The sequence below is a fragment of the Onthophagus taurus genome, chromosome 7, assembly GCF_036711975.1.
Source record: "Onthophagus taurus isolate NC chromosome 7, IU_Otau_3.0, whole genome shotgun sequence".
Classification (NCBI taxonomy): Eukaryota; Metazoa; Arthropoda; class Insecta; order Coleoptera; family Scarabaeidae; genus Onthophagus; species Onthophagus taurus.
The window spans coordinates 37,186,145-37,208,700 of NC_091972.1; the positions used below are offsets into that span (position 1 = coordinate 37,186,145).

Here is a 22,556-nt window from a genome sequence, read left to right on the forward strand (position 1 = left end):
GCGAGAAGAGTTTCCAGAAGACTTGGACTTTCTTAATTTTTTGTGCATCGAACATTACGGCGATAAGTGCTTCATCCGTATTACATTCAGCCAGTGAATGGTGAATTGGTCTAACGAAGCAACTTTTACAAGAGATTGTGTCAATAACGTACAGTTACGAGTACTTAGTAGAGAATCCTCAGAGCATTAGGATCAGCGCTTCGTAGCAAAGGTTTACTGTAAATGTTTGAGGTGCTATCTTTAACAGAAAGATATTGCCATCTCTGTTCATCGATCAAAGATTAAATTCAGACGCTTATCTAAATCTATTGAAAACCACAGTGGAAATTATCATGGATGATATTCCGTTGGTACAGCTGGGAGACATTTGCCACCAATATGATGGTGCACTTCCATACACAGCAAGAAGAGTTGTTGCCTGGTTAAAAAACCTTTTTAATGCAAAGTGGATTGGTTGTCATAGATTTTTTTTGTGGGAACATTAAAAAATTTAATATATCAAGTAGAAATTACCACCATTCAATAACTACAAGAAAGAGTAATAAACGCTGTTGAAGAGTTGAATTCATTATAAAGTTTCTGTGCTAAAAATTTTACGTTTTAAAACTTGGATAGCTCGTTTATAACTTATTTAAAATTTTATTTTGTATCAGAATCCAAAATATTGCACACGAGTTATGAATCATTCTGTATGTATATTAAGTGCTGACTATACATTTTTTTATCGTAAATAGTGGGGCATGTTAGTAGTTATTAATCAAATACTCGACATTTGGGGCACAATTCCTTTCTTTGGGATCTAAATGATGGTATATTAAATGAAATTTTAACCTTCTTACTTAATCCTTGTACACTACAGAATTGTGATATTCTGTGGCTGCATCTTGTAATTGTTGATTTTCTATATTTAACAAAAAAAAGCATTAACGGAAATCTTATTAATTAATTAATAAAGACTTTTTGAACAAAATCTTTGATTTAAATTAAATTTTAATTGTAAATTAATCAAAAAAGATTTAGTTACTAAAAACAAAACTCGGTTGGTAGTCCTGTTTGAACTAACAATCGCGCAAATTGAGAAGTGTCAAAAAAATATATCTTGTGTGAAGATAGGTATTGAAGTTGCCGAACGACGGACGAAGTCTCTCATTAAAATTTATTTTAAATAATTGTGCTTACGTCCCGAAGGATCGGTTTAAATTAAGTTCTCAAGTCGCTTTAATAGTGTTCAAAGTGTTTAAAATCGTTAAAATGGCCGACAAAAAAGGTAAAAACATCATGGTTCTTTTTCCATAAATTTTTTTTTTAGACGAACGATGAGTCAAGCAAAAAGTTATTTTTAATCGGATTCTAAGTTCCCAAATAAAATTAAAGACGCGTTTCAAAACATTGTTAGATCTTTGCCGAACCGGAAAATCATACCGAAAATAATTGCATAATGTTTTAGTGTGCAGGATACACTTAATCAATACTAAAATACTACATCGTTCCGTCCTTGTTGGGGATACTCGTTTCCGCGTCTTCCTTCTCATTCCAACCGGAATATATTTTATGGCCTTGCCCTACATTGCAAAATACTGCAGTGAGAAGATGAAAAATGAAAAAAAGAATCTTTAAATTGTTTCATTTCGATTGATTTGATTGCTTACTTTCTTTTAATTGTTTTATTTTTTCCTATTTTGGGGAGAATTGTGTTGATGAAATAATAAGATTGTAATAAATTATTATTATTATTATTATTTCATCTAATTGTTAATGGTTATATCTTGAAATCACTCAAATTTCTTTAATTCATTAATGAATTAATTACAGATAATTTTTTTATTTCAAGTTTTGATTGATTTCAATTTATTAACCATTAACATAATATATTAAACTGAAGAACATGGAAATTTTCATCACATCTTTTATGTATGATTATGCTGTGTTCCTTCCAGCGCGCTTAAGAAACGCTGTTGGGGCCATTGAGACCGTTGCGGGACACCCAGGAGGACAACCAATTAAACAGTACCTATTAAAAATTTTCATGTGTTTACTTATACAGTGGCTGATGCTTGTTGGTTACCCGCTCATCGAATTTACCTTCACTAGATATTTTTTTGGTTGGATTTGTTAATAACGTTGCATTTCCAAATCAATTTTTAGAAACAATCTCATTTTTAACGAGTAAAAAGAATAATGCGCAAAATGATGATTCATTTTTATCGGTTTGATTATTATTTTACATCAGATAAGAAATATAACAATATTATTGAGCAATAAATTATTATGAGTCATCTTAAAGGAAATTAATTTTATTATTGAGAAAGATAAATAAAAGAAATGCAGCGTTATTATCAGCTGACGATGTAAAAAGCTCAGTCGACCAACTTTAGACTTGATGGTCAAATTCACTGCATGATGGTTGAAATTTGGAAAATACGTAACAATTTTTTTTGTACTTTTAATATTTATAAGTACTAAACTTAATAAGATCAATGAACAAAATACAATCACAAAATTATCTTTTAGAAAAGATGAGAAGAATGAAGTAAGTACCTATTTTGGGATTGTAATTACATGAATAAAACATAAAAAAATAATTAAGTTGGATTTCAACATAGAAGATTATTTATAGTGTAGTAGGTGTACTTACATCTTTGAAACCATATTGATTGTGTCAAAGAATTAATTACATTGCAAATCATTTCAAAATTAAAATTCTTTTGGTCTTGTGATAACCCAAAAGCCCTTTACACATGACTTAAAATTAACTGTGTAAAACTCATCCAATAATATTAATTAAAATTATTAAATAGAAAATTAATTATCCCGTTCTGAAGCGATTAATATTCCATGGTACAAAGCTTGTGTTGAATAATTCTGTTTCGTAAAAGTAATCAAATTTTGGTTGCAGTTTTCTGGTTTATAACCAAGATCTTAAAAACTACGAAAATGTCTTGTTGCTGTAGTTCTTTATTTAATGAATCATCTATTAATTTATTGCTCAACAAAGATTAATTACAGGACAATATTACAAGAAAACAGAAAGCCGCCATCTCCAAAAAACACTTTTTTTCAGGAAAGTATAAAAACTGTAGCAGCAAAAATAAGAGTTCAAACATCTCACAACTGTTTTGTATGACTCAAAATGAAATATTTTAAGCATTCTTCTCAAAATTTTGAATTTAAGTTGAAATTTGGCCGGTTTTGACACTTTATTAATTTTATTTTTTTCTTTTATTTTATTTGTATTCAATAACAAAACTGTGTTTAAACAAAATTATAACGGAACACTAACTTAAAGGATAAAACAGAAATACATTGCGCAACGCATTAACGGATCTATTAAATTCTTGTTTTAGTTTTTTCTGTGATGTTTTCACAAAGAATATTCTCTTCTAGAGTAAACTCTTTCTCGCCCGGTTCATTTCTAAAAGCCATTTGGGAAACAATGATGTTCTTGTGAAATTCAAGGGAATCGATCTGCTGCCAATTATCGGCATAATGTTTTTTTAAAAGCTTATCAACATCGTGAACTTTAGAAGGATTTAGGATTCTGCCGTTAGAAATTTGTTTAGGATTAGCTTTGTTTACACATTTTCCCTTTCTACAAACTTTACTGTAACCTCCTAGCTCGGACTTATAAGTAAATTTTCCTTGAATAAGAATGCTACTCTTTTTTTTCATTATTTTAATAAAGAAACGCTTGGAAGATGCAAACTTGAAATGTCACTGGCCCTGGTGGCTTCATAATAACATTAACTTCACTTTTCCAATTAAGATCAGGAACTTCACTTTCCAAGTGAAATACCTGTGGCCATACCTTTGCAAAATTGTGTAAAATTCCTCTGGTTGAGAAAGTACCTCCTTCTTTCTGATAACTTTTTCTATCCCTGCAAACACTCTATCGGGCAGAATAAATAAATGTCCAGGAACAGGGAAAATGCATTCTATTTTTTCAAGTGTTGAAGGCGCCTCGTGTAGGAGCCACTTTCCAAGCATTAACATAAGAATCGAATTTTTGTTTTGGTTTGTGATAAACACAAGACGCTATTTCATTAGATTCTTTTGGTAACTCATGTTCTCCCCAGGTGTGTACAAAAGTGTTCCCTTTTAAAGGATACTTGGAACTATCTTGGACAATTGAAAAGTTATATAAATAAAACTGCCGGCTGTAGTATGTCGCCTGCTCAGGAAGTCTTGGAATAGCGAAATGTTTTTGGCAGTCAAAGCTTGTAGTGAATAATCCGTCTTTTTGTGAATAATCCGGCTTAAAAAAAGCCTTCGTACGAAGCTATGGACCTTTTTTTCCGTTAAAAATGCAGTCTTTTTAGCTTTGTTGGTTTCTTTCTCTAATTTTTTCTTCTAATTCAAGACATTTTGAACACTAAGGACGAGATCTTGAGCCTGCTTTTCGTACACTCTCCACTTTTTGAAATGGAGAGATCACTACTGAGATAGTGCCTTCGACTTCGTTCCCTGCAGTAATGGGATTCTGTACATTTGATTATTTGTTCATTTGCTTAATAGATGTTTTTATAGCAGCGCATTTTGAAGTAGACTTAGCAGTCTTTCTATCGCCCCTCTTTTCTTGTGAAATCTTATCCTCAAGGACGTAATATCGTGCACTTCTACACTGTGTTTAGTAATACCCAGAACTTTAAGAAATGTTGGACGGCAGACATGCTGTGTAGTTTTTCCTTAATATCCGAAATCAAAAAAGTTTAGGAAAACGATTTTCTTGTCCAGCTGTTATCGGCTGGTCTTCTTCGTCTGGTTAAATTCACCTCAATATGTTTTTGTATAAAACTACTTTTTGTACTGATTGTTGAGTATCTGAGGACTTTGTATTATGCCCATACTCTGCAAATAAATATTTGAGCACAATTTACCGCCATTACAAACCGTGGTTTTTCTTCTTCAATGTTAATTTCTATACGTGTGTTTGCAGATACATTGACTCAACCCCTTTTGATGACCTCTATGTATACTTTCTTTTCATTTCGATTTGCTGAATTGTTGTTATTTTGAGGTACATTAATAATGGGAATATGCCCAAAATCAAGAAGAAACCGCATTGGAGGTTAATTCGTCACCAGAAGAACAACCAGCAAGTACGTCTCAATTAAATTGGCTAAAACGACAAAAAACTGCAGGCAATATTTTTGACATTATTGCACGTAACAGTGCTACCATACGCGGCTGTTCAATGCTGTCAAAACGCATAATAGAACATTTCATCGACGGTTTCTTTAAAAGTACATATAGTGATATCGGTTAAGCAGTTTTCACTTTAAGATTACTTCACGTTAAGATAGCTGATGAGTTGGAATTAATGTAACTGCAGCGACCATCATCTACTTTGTCAAATTAACTCTCTCTATGGAATCCAACTGTTGTCAAAACTAATACCGAACCCATTTATTTTAATTCCACGTTTAAAAAAATTAACTTCAAATGTACAAATTGAAAATCCGAGCTTCTCTTCTGGGTTTGTTAGATTTGTCAGGTCATTCTCAATCAGAGCTAATACAAAATTAAACTGCTTGATGTTAATGCGAAAAAGATGCCGAAATTTTTTTTCGTCTTGCAAAAGACTTCTTTTGGCCAACATATTTTGGAAACCCTTCTCTTCTCGGGTCGAGAAAATATCATGTGGAGTGTCTTCTTCTTCTAGTTCTGCATCATATCTTATGTGATTGTTGCAGACGTACTACAAATACTTGCTTATGGATGGAGGGAACTTCCCTATTCGCAATATATCGTGTTCGCACAGAGATCCTGGAGATTCACCCTTGGGAGTTGGAATCCGAAAGAATCAAGGCGACAATAATGAAATTTAGAAAAGGAAATAGAAAATTGAATAAGCAAAAATATAATTTTCTTGGAGTTTATGCGAAAATATCTAAAATATCATTGCTAAATTAATCATATGTATATAGTCCACTCAGTCGATAGGCAATCATTTAAGACTTAGACCACGTCTTCCCCCTCTTTAATGTGCAAAAATTTCTGTCAATACAACAAGTCGTTGGCGGAAAAGTTAAAAAATTAATGATTGTCTCCGCTATTATTGGAAATAAGTCCATAAAACTTCTTGATTGAGATTTTTTCCAACCAAGAGCTACGATTTAACTGCCATCGTGAGTTTCACAAAATATAGTTCTTGAAATTATGTTAAAGAGCCTTGCAGTCGATTTTTGGCACTTTCATAATTTTTTTTAAGTTTTCTGAAAGGTAAAATAATTAACGCACCCATAATTTCCTTTTTGAAATCATCTTGAATGAAGTCAGCTGCTTTTCCTGAACTTGTTTTGCCTTTCTGTTCTTCGTTCTTTTCCTCGAAAACTAATTTCTCTTTTATTTACTGTTGGTTCTTATTTCTTCAATATTACTTAATGCTTTTATATAAAACATTTACAACACTACATCAGACGAGATAATAATTTAATAAATAAGTTTATTAGGTTCCACTTTTATCTATATTTGGTTTTAAGCATAAAACAAGTTGTATTTTTCGTGATAGCAATTTTTTTCTTACCTTACCGGTTTCACCATTCTATACGGGTCATCGTTAGGCACAATAAATTGGCTTCAGAATAATTTCAATTGGATAATTGATAATAATAATTTTTGGATTAATCTCTATGGATTTCAAATCAACTGCTTTTTTTTATGTTTTATACATTATTTAATTGTATGATATAAATATTAAAAGAATTTGAATAATTGTTATTATTATAAATTAAAATGTTTTTTAAGGTTACGTATTTTCTCATTGTGTGTGGGTGTACTGGATTCACCCAAAAAAATATGTTTTGGTGCAGTGTTGCTGCTGAAGCACATCAACGTCGCTGAAACTGTACTGGAATTTTGCTCAGCACTGAATTAATTGTTAAACAAATAAAATTATTTATTTAAAATTGAATGTTAAGTTTTAAATAAAAAACAAATAGTGCTGGGCAAAAAAAGTTTGCAATAAATAAAATAAAAATGGGATATGTGAAAGAAAATTTAAAAAAAATAATTGGTTTTTACAATTAATATGGTTATTAATAACTATAGAATAAGTGAGAAAAGAATAAATACAATTTGTATTTTATTAATGATAACGATCATGTTCGAAATTGTGGAGAATCATTATTATTGTTTTGATAAGATGAAAAACAAGAAATGAGAGTTTGATAAATATAATCACAATTACGAACAAAGAATGCATGTTTTTTATAGGTTGGATTTAGATGGAAGCATGATTAATATTTTATTTTTAATTTTGATTTTTTTATTTCAAATAAACCCCATATTTTATATTTGATCACATTTTTTTCTTATTTGTACATATCATATTATAACAGGCTATATAAATAATCGTTTATCATTAATTCATGTTTTCACATATTAAAATGTGTTTTTTGATCAAACAAAATTGCGTTATTGGATAAATCTAAAACATATTTGATTGGAGATTAAATAAAATATTTTATCCTTTAAAGTAATTTATACATAGTGCATTTTACACGAAGCATGTATTCTCTATTTAATTTTCTCCGCGATTTTTAAATGAATTAACAGGGTAAGACGAAAGTTATGTGCAAAAAGAAAATTTCATTGCTTCATTAGAAAGTGTATTTATTTTGTTAAAATAAATATGGAATTTTCATTTCGCACACTAATAAAGTTTGAATCACCTTATTTGTTTATCTTAAGCATGTTTGTAGGTTTATATAAATCCAAACGTTAAAGTTTGAATTTATATTAAATCCTTTTTTATTTTCGATTATTTTTGCATGTTTCTGATTTGTTTTATAAAGTCTCATTCAGATTCTTTATTTTAGAACAAAAATAAATTGTTATTAAAACTTTCTTGTTTTAGACTTTACAAAATAAATCGAAATGCATGTTTCTAATAACAATAATATTAAATTTACCATGTATAATCTTAAAACCACAAAAAAACGGACCAAATAGAATTAAGAGTGTTGTTACTAAAAAATATGTACATTTTTATTCTAAAAAAAAATACTAAAATGAATAATATTATCGCCAAATTATTTTATTTGGCGACAAATATTTGATTTATTTTTTCCAATCGAATTAATAAAGCGTTAAATGTTTGTTAATTATGTACTTTAATAACTTTCTTCTTATTTTTTCGTTTTTAATTAAAAAATATTAACCGTTTTTTCCTTTATGTCACAATTTATTAGATATTTATGTACAGAAATAAACTTTATATGTAGCTAATGAACCCTAGATTTTCACCCCTTTTGTCTAATTTTAATTCATTTTATGTATTGATTTTTCTAAAAAAAAAAAAGAATAAAACAGAAACGATCACGCTTTAACTTTGAGAGTTTCATGTAAAAGTAAATTTTCAATCATGCTTGTTTTAGGAGTTACTGGTCCCGCTTCTCAAGGATACAGTTCAGCTCCACCACCGCAGGGTAACCCCCAAGTTCAAGCTCCTCAACCACCTTATGGCGGTAAATAACTTTCGCCTTCCGTAAATATTGTTTTTATTTTATTGTTTTTGCGTTAATTTATCTGATTTGGTACAATTGTTTCTGTGTTTAATATTGTGTTATTGTAGGTGAGAGTATAAACACAAAAATGCCTATTTTTGTTATACAGTTGTACCTGGAATTCATGGTGCTGCCCCATATATGATACCTGGGCAAGCTCAAATCTATCCTCAAGGGCCTCCTCCGACATATGATCAAGCTCTAACTCATCCAGCTATTGTAGGACAACCCGTAAGTATTCAATAAAATGGCTTTATTGAATGGTTAACTATTATGTTGAAAGAACCATTTTAACATTTTGATTTGAAAAAATATCAATATTTTTGTAATTAGTTTGGGTTATTAAGTTAAACGAATTGAAGTAGTTCATTAGCGTTCTGTTAAATTAAGTTAGAACGTTAATAATAATATTAATTTGATACCATCTCAAAAGAATTGCAACGAAAATGAATAACGAAAGAGCGTTAAAAAAAGCAATTTATTCGGCGTAACACCATTGGAAGAGTAGTTAACGAAATTATAAATAAATCAGTGTTCAAAAACATCACAAATTCCACCATTCCCATACTCTCAGTTTGTGTATCAACATCTACAGAGTTAAATAGGCTTCAGCACTAGACTTTGAAAGATAGAATCTTTTCTTCACTTGTGTATACAAGCTAAAATTAGAACTAAAACTAGAAACTTTCGGGTTTTTGCCGTGCGTCTTTTAATAAAAGGTTTGACGTTTCGGATGCCATGTTGCAACCTTCTTCACAAACTGGTTCGAAGTGACAAGATCAAAAATCGGTGACTATATATATGTCGGAAAAACTAATTAATAATCAGTTAACGCTAATTACAAGCTAATTAATAACTAATTGCGTCGCGTCCGGTGTGAGGAGGGAAGAGGTCTTCGTGTTCACCACCATCTTCCATGTTCTGCTAAGCTCCCAGCTATCCTCTCTGTTGACGTTATTTTTATGTCGGTGGATCTCTATGGCTTCTCTTGTCAGTCTTTGGTAGTATCTGTTGTCCCTAGCCAGCACCTTTGTTTGTTCGAAGTCTATTCGGTGCCCCTCTGCATGGCAATGTTCCGCAACCGCCGACTGCTGGATCTTCTTCAGACTTACATCCCTCTCGTGCTCCTTGATGCGGCACTCGACGTTGCGTCCAGTTTGGCCAACATAAACCTTCCCACAACTACACGATAGTCGATAGACTCCCGCTCCTTTTAATGGAGTTAGTTTGTCCTTGGCTATCGGGAGTGTGTTCCGAATTTTGCTGACCGTGCCGTACCGCACTACGATGTCGTTCTTCTTGAGGTGCCTAGCAATTCGTTCCGTTACACCTGAAACATAGGGAAGACAGATAAATCCAAGTGGTTTTGTACTTACCGTGTCCTCTTTCTGCTTTCGCTGCTTGATGGCCTGGTTGATGTCCCTCGAAGTGTATCCATTCTTCTGCAGCACGCCTCGTAGAAAGTGTTGCTCCTTCTTCAAGTTCTCTCATTCACATAGTCTCGCTGCTCGTTGAAATAATGTACTGATCACGGACCTCTTCTGTTGGGGATGATGATGTGAACATGCCTGTAAATACCTGTTGGTATGGGTCTTCTTTCGGTATACACCAAGTTCTATATCTTCATTTGTCGTCCTGATGACCAACACATCTAGGAAAGGTAGTTTTTTGGCAGTTTCCGTTTCCATGGTGAACTTAATCATAGGATGTTGAGAGTTCAAGTGATCCAAGAACTCTTGGAGCCGTTTTTGACCATGTTGCCATATCACAAACGTGTCATCCACATATCGGAGCCATAGTTTTGGTTTCCATTGGCTCTTCTTCAAAGCGTCCTCTTCGAATAATTCCATGTAGAAATTAGCTATAACTGGCTATAGTGGAGATCCCATGGCTGCCCCTTCGAACTGCTCGTAAAATTCTCCTTTCCAGCTGAAATACGTCGACGATAAGCAGTACTCCACCAGATCTGGCACGTATCCTGGTAAACCCTCCGGAATAAGTTTTCGGCGAAGACTCTCTACAGCATCCTTAACTGGTACCCTAGTAAAAAGGGATTCCACATCGAAACTTACCAACATATCACCAGCATCCAGCTTTACACCTTTTACCGATTCCACAAAATGTGTAGAATCCCTGACATACGATTCCGTGTTACCTGTAAAGGGAGACAGAATCTTTGCAAGCTAAAATTATTACTCCCTCCACCCATAAATAAATGTCCGATATCGATTTTGTTTTCAATAATTAAGAAAAGGCGGTCTTGCTTTTAAAGGTCAGTTGTCGTTTTGAAAACACTTATTAAAGGTTAAGTTTTTTACTGCCATTAGAAGGTTTTGTAATTTTTCCTACAGTATAAGTTTTTAATCCAAAAAAACGCGACTTTTCAAGATCTCACATAAAGATCCGGTTTAAAAAAATAATGGGAAAGAGGGAAAACATTTTGACAAGAAACGGTCGTTTTTTTCCATTTATTTCAAAACCAGTTCAACAATGACAATGTTTTTCGTGGCATATAAATACTATGGATTACAGAATATGTAACATACGCGCTGAGAAATGCTAGTCCGAATCGGATGCTATTAAGTCTTGGGGAAGTTTTCTCTTTAAACGCGTGTGGATTTGTTGGTAGAGCACTTACTGTATTGTTAAAAAACTATTTAGTTAGTTTTTACAGTTTTTGATAGTTGGTACATTTAAGTTTTCATGGAGCTCCTCGTTTTTTACAAACCACGGCGCGTTCACCGAGATCCGCAGAACTTTATTTTGTAGGGTTCGAATTTTTCTCATGTTTGAAGTTGATGAATTGCTCCAAACTGGGCAGGCGTAAGTTACTAGTGGCCTGATGAGGGCTTTGTAAAGAAGTAGAGTGCACTCAGTTCGCAGTGGTGATTTTCTGTTGATCAGAGAGTACAATTGGCGAAGCCTGGCATATCCTGGACAACAGTTTTCGCTATAAGAAGCATGTCTCCAACTATATATCCAGGGCTTATTATCATTTGAGGATGTTGTTTCCTCATCGACACTACCTTGGTATTCATCTGGAAAAGGTGTTGTGCGAAGCCTCTGTTTTGGCTCAATTCACTTATTGTGCTGAGGTCTACCATCCGTGCATTGACGTTAGCGATGTAACACGTATTCAACGAGTGCAAAATTCGTGTCTTCGGTATATATGTGGAATTAGAAAATATAACAGAATATCTTATAAACTGAAGGATGCGGGATGGCTAAATTTGTATCATCGTAGGAAAGTGCAGTGTTTGTGCCTATACCATAAAATTATAAACTACAAGGAACCACAGTATCTCTACCAACTGATAACTTTCCGAAATGATGTCCACCGAATAAATACGCAATTTCGCGGAAGACTGTCGCCACCCTTCTATCGTTTGTCTTTATTTCAGAGGTCATACATATTTCAAATAACTTCGAAATATAATGAGGTGGATGATAATTGCAAGGGGTTCTCACTAGGAAGGTTTAAATTTACACAGAAAAATTCTTGTTTTCTTGAACAATGTCTACATGGGGGCAAACGCTGATCTGACATGTTTTGCAATCTTGCTGTTGTATCTAGCTGTTGCTTTGTAATTTTTGGCCGAGTCATGTTTTTCTTTTTTTGTTTCTTAGGTTAGTTAGAGCAGCTGTACTAACTAGTACAAGCTGGAACTCGCCTATTTTCTTTTGTATGTTTTTTTTGGTACAATTAAGCTTATTTTCTAATAAAGGCATCTATTATTATTATTATATTTAAGTTCGTAGTGAGGCGGTGATTAAGGAGAACTCCCAGGTATTTAATGGCTTCATCTTTTACTTTCCACTGTATTTCTTGATCATTTATAATAATGTAAGGAGCATTTCGATAAGGTCTTAGCGAAAAGATCTTGGTCTGGCATTGAGCAGAATGGCCCATTTTGATAACCATTTCTGGATTTTGTCCACTGACCTTTGAAGTGTCGCATCAGTAAGGATGTCGTTTTGTTCCATTATTAACATGTCATCCGCAAACATGGCCATTTCGAAGTTTACGTCGGTCGGGATATCATGCATAAAGATGTTGAACAGAGCAGGGGATAAGCTACTACCTTGTGGGACGCCTGCAAATATTCTTCGAGTGCTGGAGGAGTATCCATTGATAGTGACGGAGAAAGTTCTCTCCTCCAGGAAGGAGAATAGAATGGCGAGTAAATAGTTGCTTAACCCCGTTTGATTGAGCTTGTATTTTAAGCCTTCAATCCAGACGGTATCAAAGGCCCTTGCTAACAACAGCTGTAAACTTTTTGGCCTCGAACCCTTCCTCGATATATTCTGCTACTCTTGCCAGTTGGTGAACCGTGGTGTATCCCTCTCTAAATCCGTACTGGATGTTTGGGATTATTTTGAGGAGGCTTAACTCTTCTTGTAGTCGATGATGGATGACTCGTTCGAACAGCTTAGATAAGGATAAGAGGAGACTGATTGGGCGATAATTGGCTGGGTCTATATTGATTTTGCCTGGCTTTCCGAACATTAGGATTTGCGCTTTTTATGTATCTGATCTAGGCCTGAAGCTTTTTTAATGTCGAGGTTTGCTATTTCTACCTTTAGTTCTTCTACTGAGATTCTGTCGGTCTCGGTAGTTGCTGAAGTTAGTAGATGAGATTCATTATATTGTTGGATTGTGGTAATGTGCCGAATATAATGAGAATTCATTATTGATATTAACATTATTGGCTTTGTCTTCGTCCGAAAATACTGGTGTTTCGTTGACAAATAGGGTAGGTATTTCTTCATATGTCCGCGTTATTTTCTTAGTGGTCTTCCACAAGCCCGGGTCACTTGCTTCAAAACTTTCGATGAGTTTTCTATAATTGTTGATTCTATAGGCATCTAGTTCCTGAGAAATTGTATGAGTTAGTAATTGTAGGGTTACGCGTCTGTTGCCATTCTTGGCGAACCATCCGTTTTTCCTTGATTAGGTCTAAGGTGCTTTTAAGGGAAAGGTTATAATTGCTTATAGGTTTCCTTTTGAAGGGTTTCGTTGAAGAGACAGTTGCTTCCTTAATCTTTAGACAGCGACCGGATTTTTGCGTCTAACACATTCGGAGTAGCTGATGTTGGTAAGTTAAATTCTTGATTATTCAGTGAGTCTCCAAACTCTGTCCAGTTGATGAATCCATTATTGATCAGCTTAGGAATTTTAGGTCTGTATTCAGGTTGCTTTGCAAGGGTGATGATTACTGGCAAATAGTCCGAGTTTAACTCGCTGATTACACACAGATTTAACTGGATGGTAACATTTTTGATTATTACTATATCTAAAATATCCGGTTGATAGTCGCTTCTGTACGGAAAGTTGGTACAATCGATTGGGCAGTACACTTGAAAACCGTACTTGGTTGCTAATAATTCCAGATTCAGTCCCGATGGATTGTCTGCTCTGCATTCCCAGAGTTTATTCTTGCTGTTAATATCTCCTATAAGTAGTGTAGGTATAGAGCTACTCAACATTGAACTTGTCAGTTTCTAGTATTTTTTTGTTTGGTTGTTTGTATCCACATATGATATTAACTGGAGTTGAGTTGTTTGTTTGAATTACTATTGCCGTTACTTCAATAGCGTTGGTACAGCTAAATTGATGGTGTTGAATTTGTCTTTTAATTATAATCGCCACTCCTCCGGCAGCTGTGACGGAAGGCCTGTCTGCTCTATATACATTATATCCTGCAATTCGGAAAGTCTCACTTGGAGCTAGGTGTGTTTCCGTGATCCAAGCTACATCAATCTGATAGCGAGCCAAAAACGCAATAAGAAGAAGTTAGGTTGTGTAAGATTGTTAGATTAGTCGTGAATTAAATGTGGGAGGAAATGTTTAATTACGAATGTTTTGATTTGTGGTATAAGGGAAACAAGGGTAAATACACTAAAATATTAAATACCGATTATGAACTGCCTTCGAAGAAAAAATTGACTCGGATGTTGGAAGAAAAGTAGTATAACATTGAGTCTACAACTCGCAAGGAAAAATTGCAGGACCTTGAACTTATTGCTTTGATATCACATATTTCGATGTCAGACAGTAGACTGTAAACTTGATGGTGAAAGTAGTGGCCAGCTGGTATAAAAGAGTTTTCACGCTCGAAGTATTTGATGGTCACGTTTCTTAGGTTCACTTCATCGGCATTAACTATGATCAAGAACAGCTGAAAATGCGGCAATTTTCGGTTATCGATTTTTGTCCCTGTTCTTTAGAAAGAAACCATAGAAGCTTGACACAATATTTTCTTTTTTCACCCTGAGATTCTTTTGTGCCATAAATCTTTTAAAGGTCCGACGGTTTTTCCTTTTCTCACAGGAACAAAACTTTCATTAAAAGCAATAATACGCTTAGATTATTTTATTAAACATCTCTGCTAGGAAGCATTATGACTTTTTATGCCGAAACTATCAATTCGGGTGTTTTTTTTTGTGATTCTCATTTTGATACTCCTTCCTCCCAGATATATTTAGTTTTATGAAAAATGTATACTGTACACACTTCATAACCTTAGACATCATTTGGGTTAACATGTTTGGCTTCTGTTTTGTCAAGATCTAATTAAGAATATTGGAAACATTCCTTGCACATAAGTTGGGGAAAAGATGTATGTATTCAGTTTTGAGATTGATAACTTTCTTTAAAGAGAGGATTTTTTGCTTTGAAATCATTTTACATCAGAATCTCATTCTCATGAGATCTCAATTTTCAACCTTTTTGCGAGTTACTGTTGAGAACAAATTCATGGAATATATAAAATTGTGAAACACGTTCCTTGGAAGCGATATTTTTATGAGTTATGTGTAGATGAGTAAGTTTCAAAGTTATCTTAGTACTAGATAAGCTTTATAGAGTACCGTGTTTTCCGGAATAATGGACGAAAAATATCGAAGAGCGCTGCTAGTTGCAGATATTATTGCTGTACATTGCTGGAAAATGGAGTAAGTTAACGGGATGTGGAAGAGGACAATTAAATGTTAGTCGTTTGAGTGTGCAAAAAACACACCAACCGTTTCTTGCAACTAAGTCTTACAACGGGGCTAAAAGAAAAATAACAGTCAGAGAAGACCGCTTTGTCATGATTTCTGCATTGAGAGATCGAACCCGCTAGAATGCTTCTGTAGCGTACTATAAAGATTTAAGAAACAGCAGTTAGCGTTTCTATTGTTCGCCTAAGGTTAAGGGAAAATGGTTTAACAGCTTGTAGTCTAACCACAAGTCCTTTGCTTACTGCAGCTCACACGTGACGTAGACTTGCTTCCGCCCGAGAACACATTAATTGGATGACGCGAAAAGCTTATTGTTCACGGCATGATTGCAGAACTCGCCTTTATGGCAAAGATGACAGAAGACGCTGCCTGTAACTCGACCATCTCAAATCGTTGGGAGTAGCTCAGTAATGCTTTCGACAGGAATTTCTTTTGATGCGGGACATGGATCATATTCTGATTAACAGAGGTGCAATACCAGCACGACGATATATAGCTGAGATGCTACTAAAATTTGTTTTCTGTTAATGCACGGCAATGATTGTAACACAGTACCTTCAAAAAGTTGGTATTCCAAGAATGAACTCGCTAGGTCAAAGCCCGTTTCTTAATTCTGTTGAACATATTCAAGCAACCTCTTAAGTTGGTGCTAAACTTAAAAAGTTATACGCCTTTAATTGTTGTCTCTGAACTTAGCTAACATCATCAGGTGCATACTACAACTGCCTACAATCCATCAACACTGCAAGTACAGATGTTGACTTTGAACTTACTTGACATTATCATCGCACCTGAGTTTTGTGGTGTACTTGTTTTGCTGCCTGATTGGAATTGTTATGAATCATAACAATTATCAGGGCCTGAACAGTTTAGAAAAGTGATTCTCAAACACCCCCCACTCCAGCATACATTTTTAATTACGTAAATCGAAGCTTGCGATGGGAGGCATTCGCTTCATATTGAGGGGCACACGTTTCTTAAACTTTTCGGGTTCTGGTTATGATAGAAGTTCTGAGGACGAGTTACTGTCCTTTTTCCACAATTCGTGATGTTCCCTTTAACTAGTCTTGTTTTAAATGTCTGGGAAAATCATTAAAGATTATGTTAACGTAAATATCGCCATCAAACGTCGTATCTTTTTATATGATGTTCAACACGCCATATATCACTAATAATGTGTCATTTTTTTTAGATTTATCCTCCAAGTGCTTCTATGTATGCAACCGGATATCCATCATACATAGGTTACCCGACTTACGCTCCAATGCAATTTTATCCAACTTTAGGAGCTTATTCCTATGCAATGCAACCAACGCAAATTAGACCAACTATAATGATTCCAGTAAGGAATAATTAAAATGAAATAAAAATGAATTTAATAATTATTTTTTTAAAGAATGGATTTGATTCGGGAGCTAGATTTGATGGACTTGCTCAGCCGGTTTTGCCTCCAGCCCCACCGGGAGTTCAACCCAACGGGGCTCAATTGGCTGCCATGGCTGGTCACACGGTCGCGTTGGGACAAAAAAAGGGTTCGTTCTTAGGTTCGGCCGACGGTGGATACACATTTTGGTAGGACCGTTACCAAACTTTTAAACAAAAAAGAAAACTAGCTAATAAAGATTTAATTTATATTGTATTTAAATTAACGACTATATTTGCTAGAAATCTATGGTTTTTTTTTGACATGGAAAGTGAACTTGACTTTTATAATAAATAATTAAAAAAGGTAATAAAAAACGATCATTTATTTACTTAAAAGAAAAGTTCACTAATTCTTTGTGCAAATACCATGATTCTATTTAAATAGTTTTACGAACAAAGTAATAATATCTTCGTTGAGACGATTCTATTTCTAGTTATTTTCGATCAGATGATCTCTAGTATTATTCATATGTGATAATGTCTAAGTTCAATCTGATCGATTTCCCCAAAAAAAAAGAAAAAAAATTGAACTAAGTTTAAAGAAAGTAAATGGAAATAGAATATATAGAATATAAAAAAATAAAAGGCAATATATCAGTGATATAGTCCTATAAACTCTAGAGTTACTGTCAATATTGTAAAAGAATAAAAAAAAACGAAAATTAAACGACTAGGTACCTTTTTGATGAAAAAAAAAAACTAATTTAAAATAAAATGTTTCGCGTTGATGAATTTGTACTTCGAAAGAAAGCAAATTTGCGCTCAAAATCATTTTTAATTTTTGCAATCGCGCGTTTCTGTGTGCAATATCCGATAATTTTCGTTTTCATCAGTACTCTTAAAATTACTCCCCTAATCTCTCAAATCTTTGTTATTAATATTATTTATGTATGTAACTTTGTTTACCGTTGTTGCTCATTATTATTATTATTAGAGAAAAGTACATATTATTTTTATATTGTTTTCATTTTGTAAAAGCGAAGGAAAAAAAAAACGCCCGAACGCGCCAGTTTATAATACATAATATATTAAATAATGTAACTATTTTGTTTTCGATACGATGCCCCGATCTTGTCTGGTGTGCGAAAGTATAAAAGAAAATATGATGAAACACCAACGATTGTTATTGTTGTAAGAAAAAAAAATGTTTTTCCGATATTAGTCAAGTATACTTACTTGTTGAATCAGTTGACGATTATACTTAAAAAAAAAACTGTTTTTTCATGATACAATCGATCAAACTGTGAAATGTGAATCTACCTAAAATGATAATAAAAAAGATCAGCAGAAATTTAAATATCTTTTTTTTATCTTGATTATATTTTATTCAAACATGTATTGCTGGCAATCCAGGAAACCAAATGGACACAACAATAGAAATAAACATGAACTAGGAGTAGCTTTTGTAGTGGGCAATGTAGCTAAACCTAATGTCCTAGACTTCAAATCTATAAGATATGACTCATTGACAAAGTAGGTAGGAACTATAACACTACTGTTTCATATAAAAGGCGTAAATCGTCTTTGAACACTATAAAGGGTACAGCAATGAATACTACACTAAAGGGAAGTGTGCAATATGCACATTGATATATATGTGGCCCACAACCCAATACCACAGAAACAGAAATTAAAAATTATCTACAAGGTAAAAACATAAAAACCAAAATGCAAACAAATGGCAGCAGAACGACATATTGATGATTTACAGGAAAAAGTAAGCTACCTACATACCGTGCCTCAGAAAAGTATTCGAAAAGTATTGCTTTCACCCAAAAAATGCAAAATTTTGAGATTAAAAGCATTCTTTTATTACAACTAAAGTCTCATATCTTAGACAGAACAAAAATATGATATTAACCTAACTTATACATTAAACTGTTATGAATATAGTCACAAAAGTATTCGGGAATTTAAAACAGTAGGCTATGTCGGTTTTTTTCTAAAATTCTACTACATTACACTACATTAGCAGACAAACACGCATTGCTGTAGGTTACCTATTCAATCTGAATGTGAAGTTTTGGTGAATCATTTTTGATTTAATTAAATACGGAGAGTGGTGTAAAAAATGGGAAGAAAATCAAAAGAGACCACGTTTGAGGAAAGAAAAATAATATTCAATCTGCGAAGGGAAGGTAAAACGTTGCAAGAGATATCAAACGCAACAAATAGAAGCGTGTCAACTCGCTTTAGTTGGGACAGCGATCGGGAAGGCCTGCAAAACTTAAGGCTCGTGATAAAGCTGTTATTATCAGAAAAATTAAGGAACAGCCACGTATTTCTGCGCCAGAAATTAATCGAAGTCTCGCCGAGTATAGTGGAATCCATGTCAGTGATGAAACTGTGCGACGAACTCTTAGAGCTGCTGGTTACAATGGGCGTACTCCACGTATAAAGCCGCTTATAAGTGAGAAAAATCGGAGGAAGCGTTTGGAGTTCGCAAGAAAATACGTAAACCATGGCACCGAGTTTTAGTCAAAAGTAATCTTTAGCGATGAAACCAAATTTAATATTTTTGGGCCAGATTGTGGTAATAAAGTTTGGCGAAAAGTGAATACCGAAATGCACCATAAATGGGTGCATGGGGGTGGTAATGTAATGTTGTGGGACTGTATGAGTGCAAATGGCGTCGGAAACATGCAATTCATTACTGATAAAATGGATCACCGGCTCTACATCCAAATATTAAAAGACAATTTGAACGCTAGCGCCAATAAACTCGGACTTTCGAGTCGTTACATCTTTCAACAAGACAACGACCCGAAACATACAGCCCACAATACAAAACTTTGGATTTCGTACAACACCCCAGTGTTTTAGGAACACCGCCTCAGTCCCCGGACCTTAATCCGATTGAGCACTTGTGGGCAGATTTGGAGCGTGTCATCCGAAAACATGGAATTACATCAAAAGATAGACTTAAAACAACAATAGTCAAAGAATGGGAAAAAATATCATCCGAGAGAACACGAAAACTAGTGTTTTCGATGCAGAACAGATTAAGAGAAGTTATTGAAATGAAAGGTATGCTACTCGATATTAATTAATTAAAGAAAAAAGTTTTACTGAACTAGTTTATTTTTTTACGAATACTTTTGTGACGTAATTCAACCTCATTATTTAGTTAAACTGCTGTTTTTTTTGTATTTATGTTGAGAAAAAGTTTAGTTTTTACGTTTCAATAAAAGTTTATACCACTATGAAATAATATTGATTAAGTTTTTGTTTTAAATGAAAACTTAAGGAAGTTGTTGTTACTCTCCGGTCCCATAAACTGACTTTCGAATACTTTTGCGAGGCACTGTAGTTGATTCATTAAATAAGTTAAATTTAAATAAAGACTATCAAAACAGTAATAAGATCAAGAAAAAAGTAGAAATAATAAATATTAACGCACATGAATTAAAAAATAAAATAAACAAACTACAATATCTATTTAAAAAAAATCAGAGTCGAACATAATTGCTATTACAGACCACTGGATGACAGAAGATGAGATAAAAACTTTAAATATTGAAAATTAAATAATTGCATCTTATAAATAGAAAAGTCTTTTCAAGAGAAAGTGTACTAATAAATGAAAAATACAAATCAAATTCAATTGGTTTAGAAAAATATAACATAGAAAAAAATATTGAACTGAGCTCAGTAAAAATCCCACAATCAAATTCTATGTTTATAGCAGTATATCACTCACCAGACGGTGAATGAATTGTTTTTGGAAAAAATGGAAGAGGTCTTACATTTCGTAAAAGAAATCCAAAACGTTAAAAATATATTTATAATGGGAGACTACAACATTTGTGTAACCCATTTAGGACCATAGTTGCGTTAACGCCACGTTCGGAACATGATTTTTTTTAAATATTTAAACGCATTGATTTTTGATCAGAAAAACACTATTCCTTTAAGAAGGATTTGAGCACACCTATGCATTTTTTTATCATAGATAATTCAACTTTTAAGCGTAAATATAAATTAACAAAAATGGTGAAATTTTTAGCATGGTAATATGAATTTAAAAACATTGTAAAAAGGGACTCTTATTATAATTTTTTTTTAATTCTGAATGTTTTTCATATACAGCATACTACACAGAACAAAAATGTGAAGGAATAGCTAACTATTTTTACAAAATCTAGTTTCCAAGCGACTTTGAAGTTGAACGTTGCGATAACGCAACATTGGGACCTAGCCATTACCAGTATATATACATATGAATTGCATTCGTAAACTTGTTTGCAGTTGTTTTTGTGACTGCAAATAGGTGGTTAGGGTGGCATTCAGAGTCGTTTATTAACTAAATAAAAATGAAAAATTACTATCTATAATAGAAAGAATATAATATACAGGGTGATTCGCGTAAGAACCAACACGGAGCAGGAACATGTAGAGGACAATAAATTAAGATGATTTAACGTAACTTATTTCTATACTAAGCTGTACACCTGAGGAGTTATAGGCGTTCAAAGTTGGTTCTTAAATTTTTAAAATGTTCAATATCTTCGTAATACATTAAGCTAGAAAAACCAAATTTGGTATACGTTATGAATGTACCAAGGGTATTAATTGGTAGCAAATTGAACTCAATTGAGGCATTTCAAAGGATTGATTATGGGTGATGGTACCCTAAATTTTTTTTAACCTTTCGGCGGATTTAATACATTACTACTTCATTTCATGTGGAATTTAATTCTAAAACTTTTCTTACTCTTATTATTTTTTAAAAAACGTCGTCGTTTTCATAAAAAACTTAAATAACTAATGTCACGTATTTCGTAATATTACTTAAAATAACCGAAAATTCTGTAGTCGGCTATGAAATTGTACGTCAAATTTGACAAATAGGTTATAAAGTTATTTGACGACAAGGTTTTATAACCTATTTGTCAAGTGTGACGTACAATTTCACAGCCGACTACTGAATTTTCGATGATTTTATGTAGCATTAATGAAATACGTGTCTTTAGTTATTTGAGTTTTTTATGCATGTTTTCTTAGTATTTTTTTTATTTTGCAGTATGTAGGTATAGTTTCTTGTAACAACTTTGGAACTGAGAGTTTTATTCTGCAATCTGCAGGTATGATTGAAGTCCATAGTCACTTTAGTTTGTTACTTTTGTCTGCAGTTGTAGTTTCCAGCTACATTTACAGTTTGCAGAACATTATGTGGCTAATTTTAAAAGATCCATTATATTAGATCTATAATATATATTATGTTGAAATGAAATAAGTAATAATAAGTAGGCCTCTTGACCTCTAAAATTTTTTTTTTATTAATTAAGTTTATGTACTTGGTACTAGTTTCGACATATTATGAGGCCATTAGGTCTATAACCACATGTTTTGTCTTTTTTCCCTGCTCAAATCTACAAGTAACGTTGGTAAGACGACATCTAAAACATTTCGGTACTTCTCCCCCCCATTCAGCATACCATTACCAAACACCAAACATTAACCGACCAATTTGATGATGTTTGAAGTTGATGTTCTACTTCACGCAACCATCTCGGATTTTCAACGCTCTTATAGTGCATGTTATGTCTACTAACTTGTCCTTTGTTTGTAAAAGTAGACTCATCAATAGCACGTTACCAAAGAAATTGACGTCCAACCGTATTT

General features: G+C 33.4%; 1 protein-coding gene across 1 annotated transcript; it reads left to right on the forward strand.

Moving 5' to 3' along the window:
- The first annotated feature begins 1,060 nt into the window (after positions 1–1,060).
- On the forward strand, positions 1,061–18,222 carry LOC111424386 (DAZ-associated protein 2). Its single transcript, XM_023057896.2, has 5 exons — positions 1,061–1,267; positions 8,376–8,465; positions 8,614–8,735; positions 16,699–16,848; positions 16,903–18,222. Exons 1-5 carry the CDS (start codon positions 1,252–1,254, stop codon positions 17,080–17,082), a joined length of 558 nt encoding a protein of 185 aa, XP_022913664.1. The 5' UTR covers positions 1,061–1,251; the 3' UTR covers positions 17,083–18,222.
- The last annotated feature ends 4,334 nt before the right edge of the window (positions 18,223–22,556 follow it).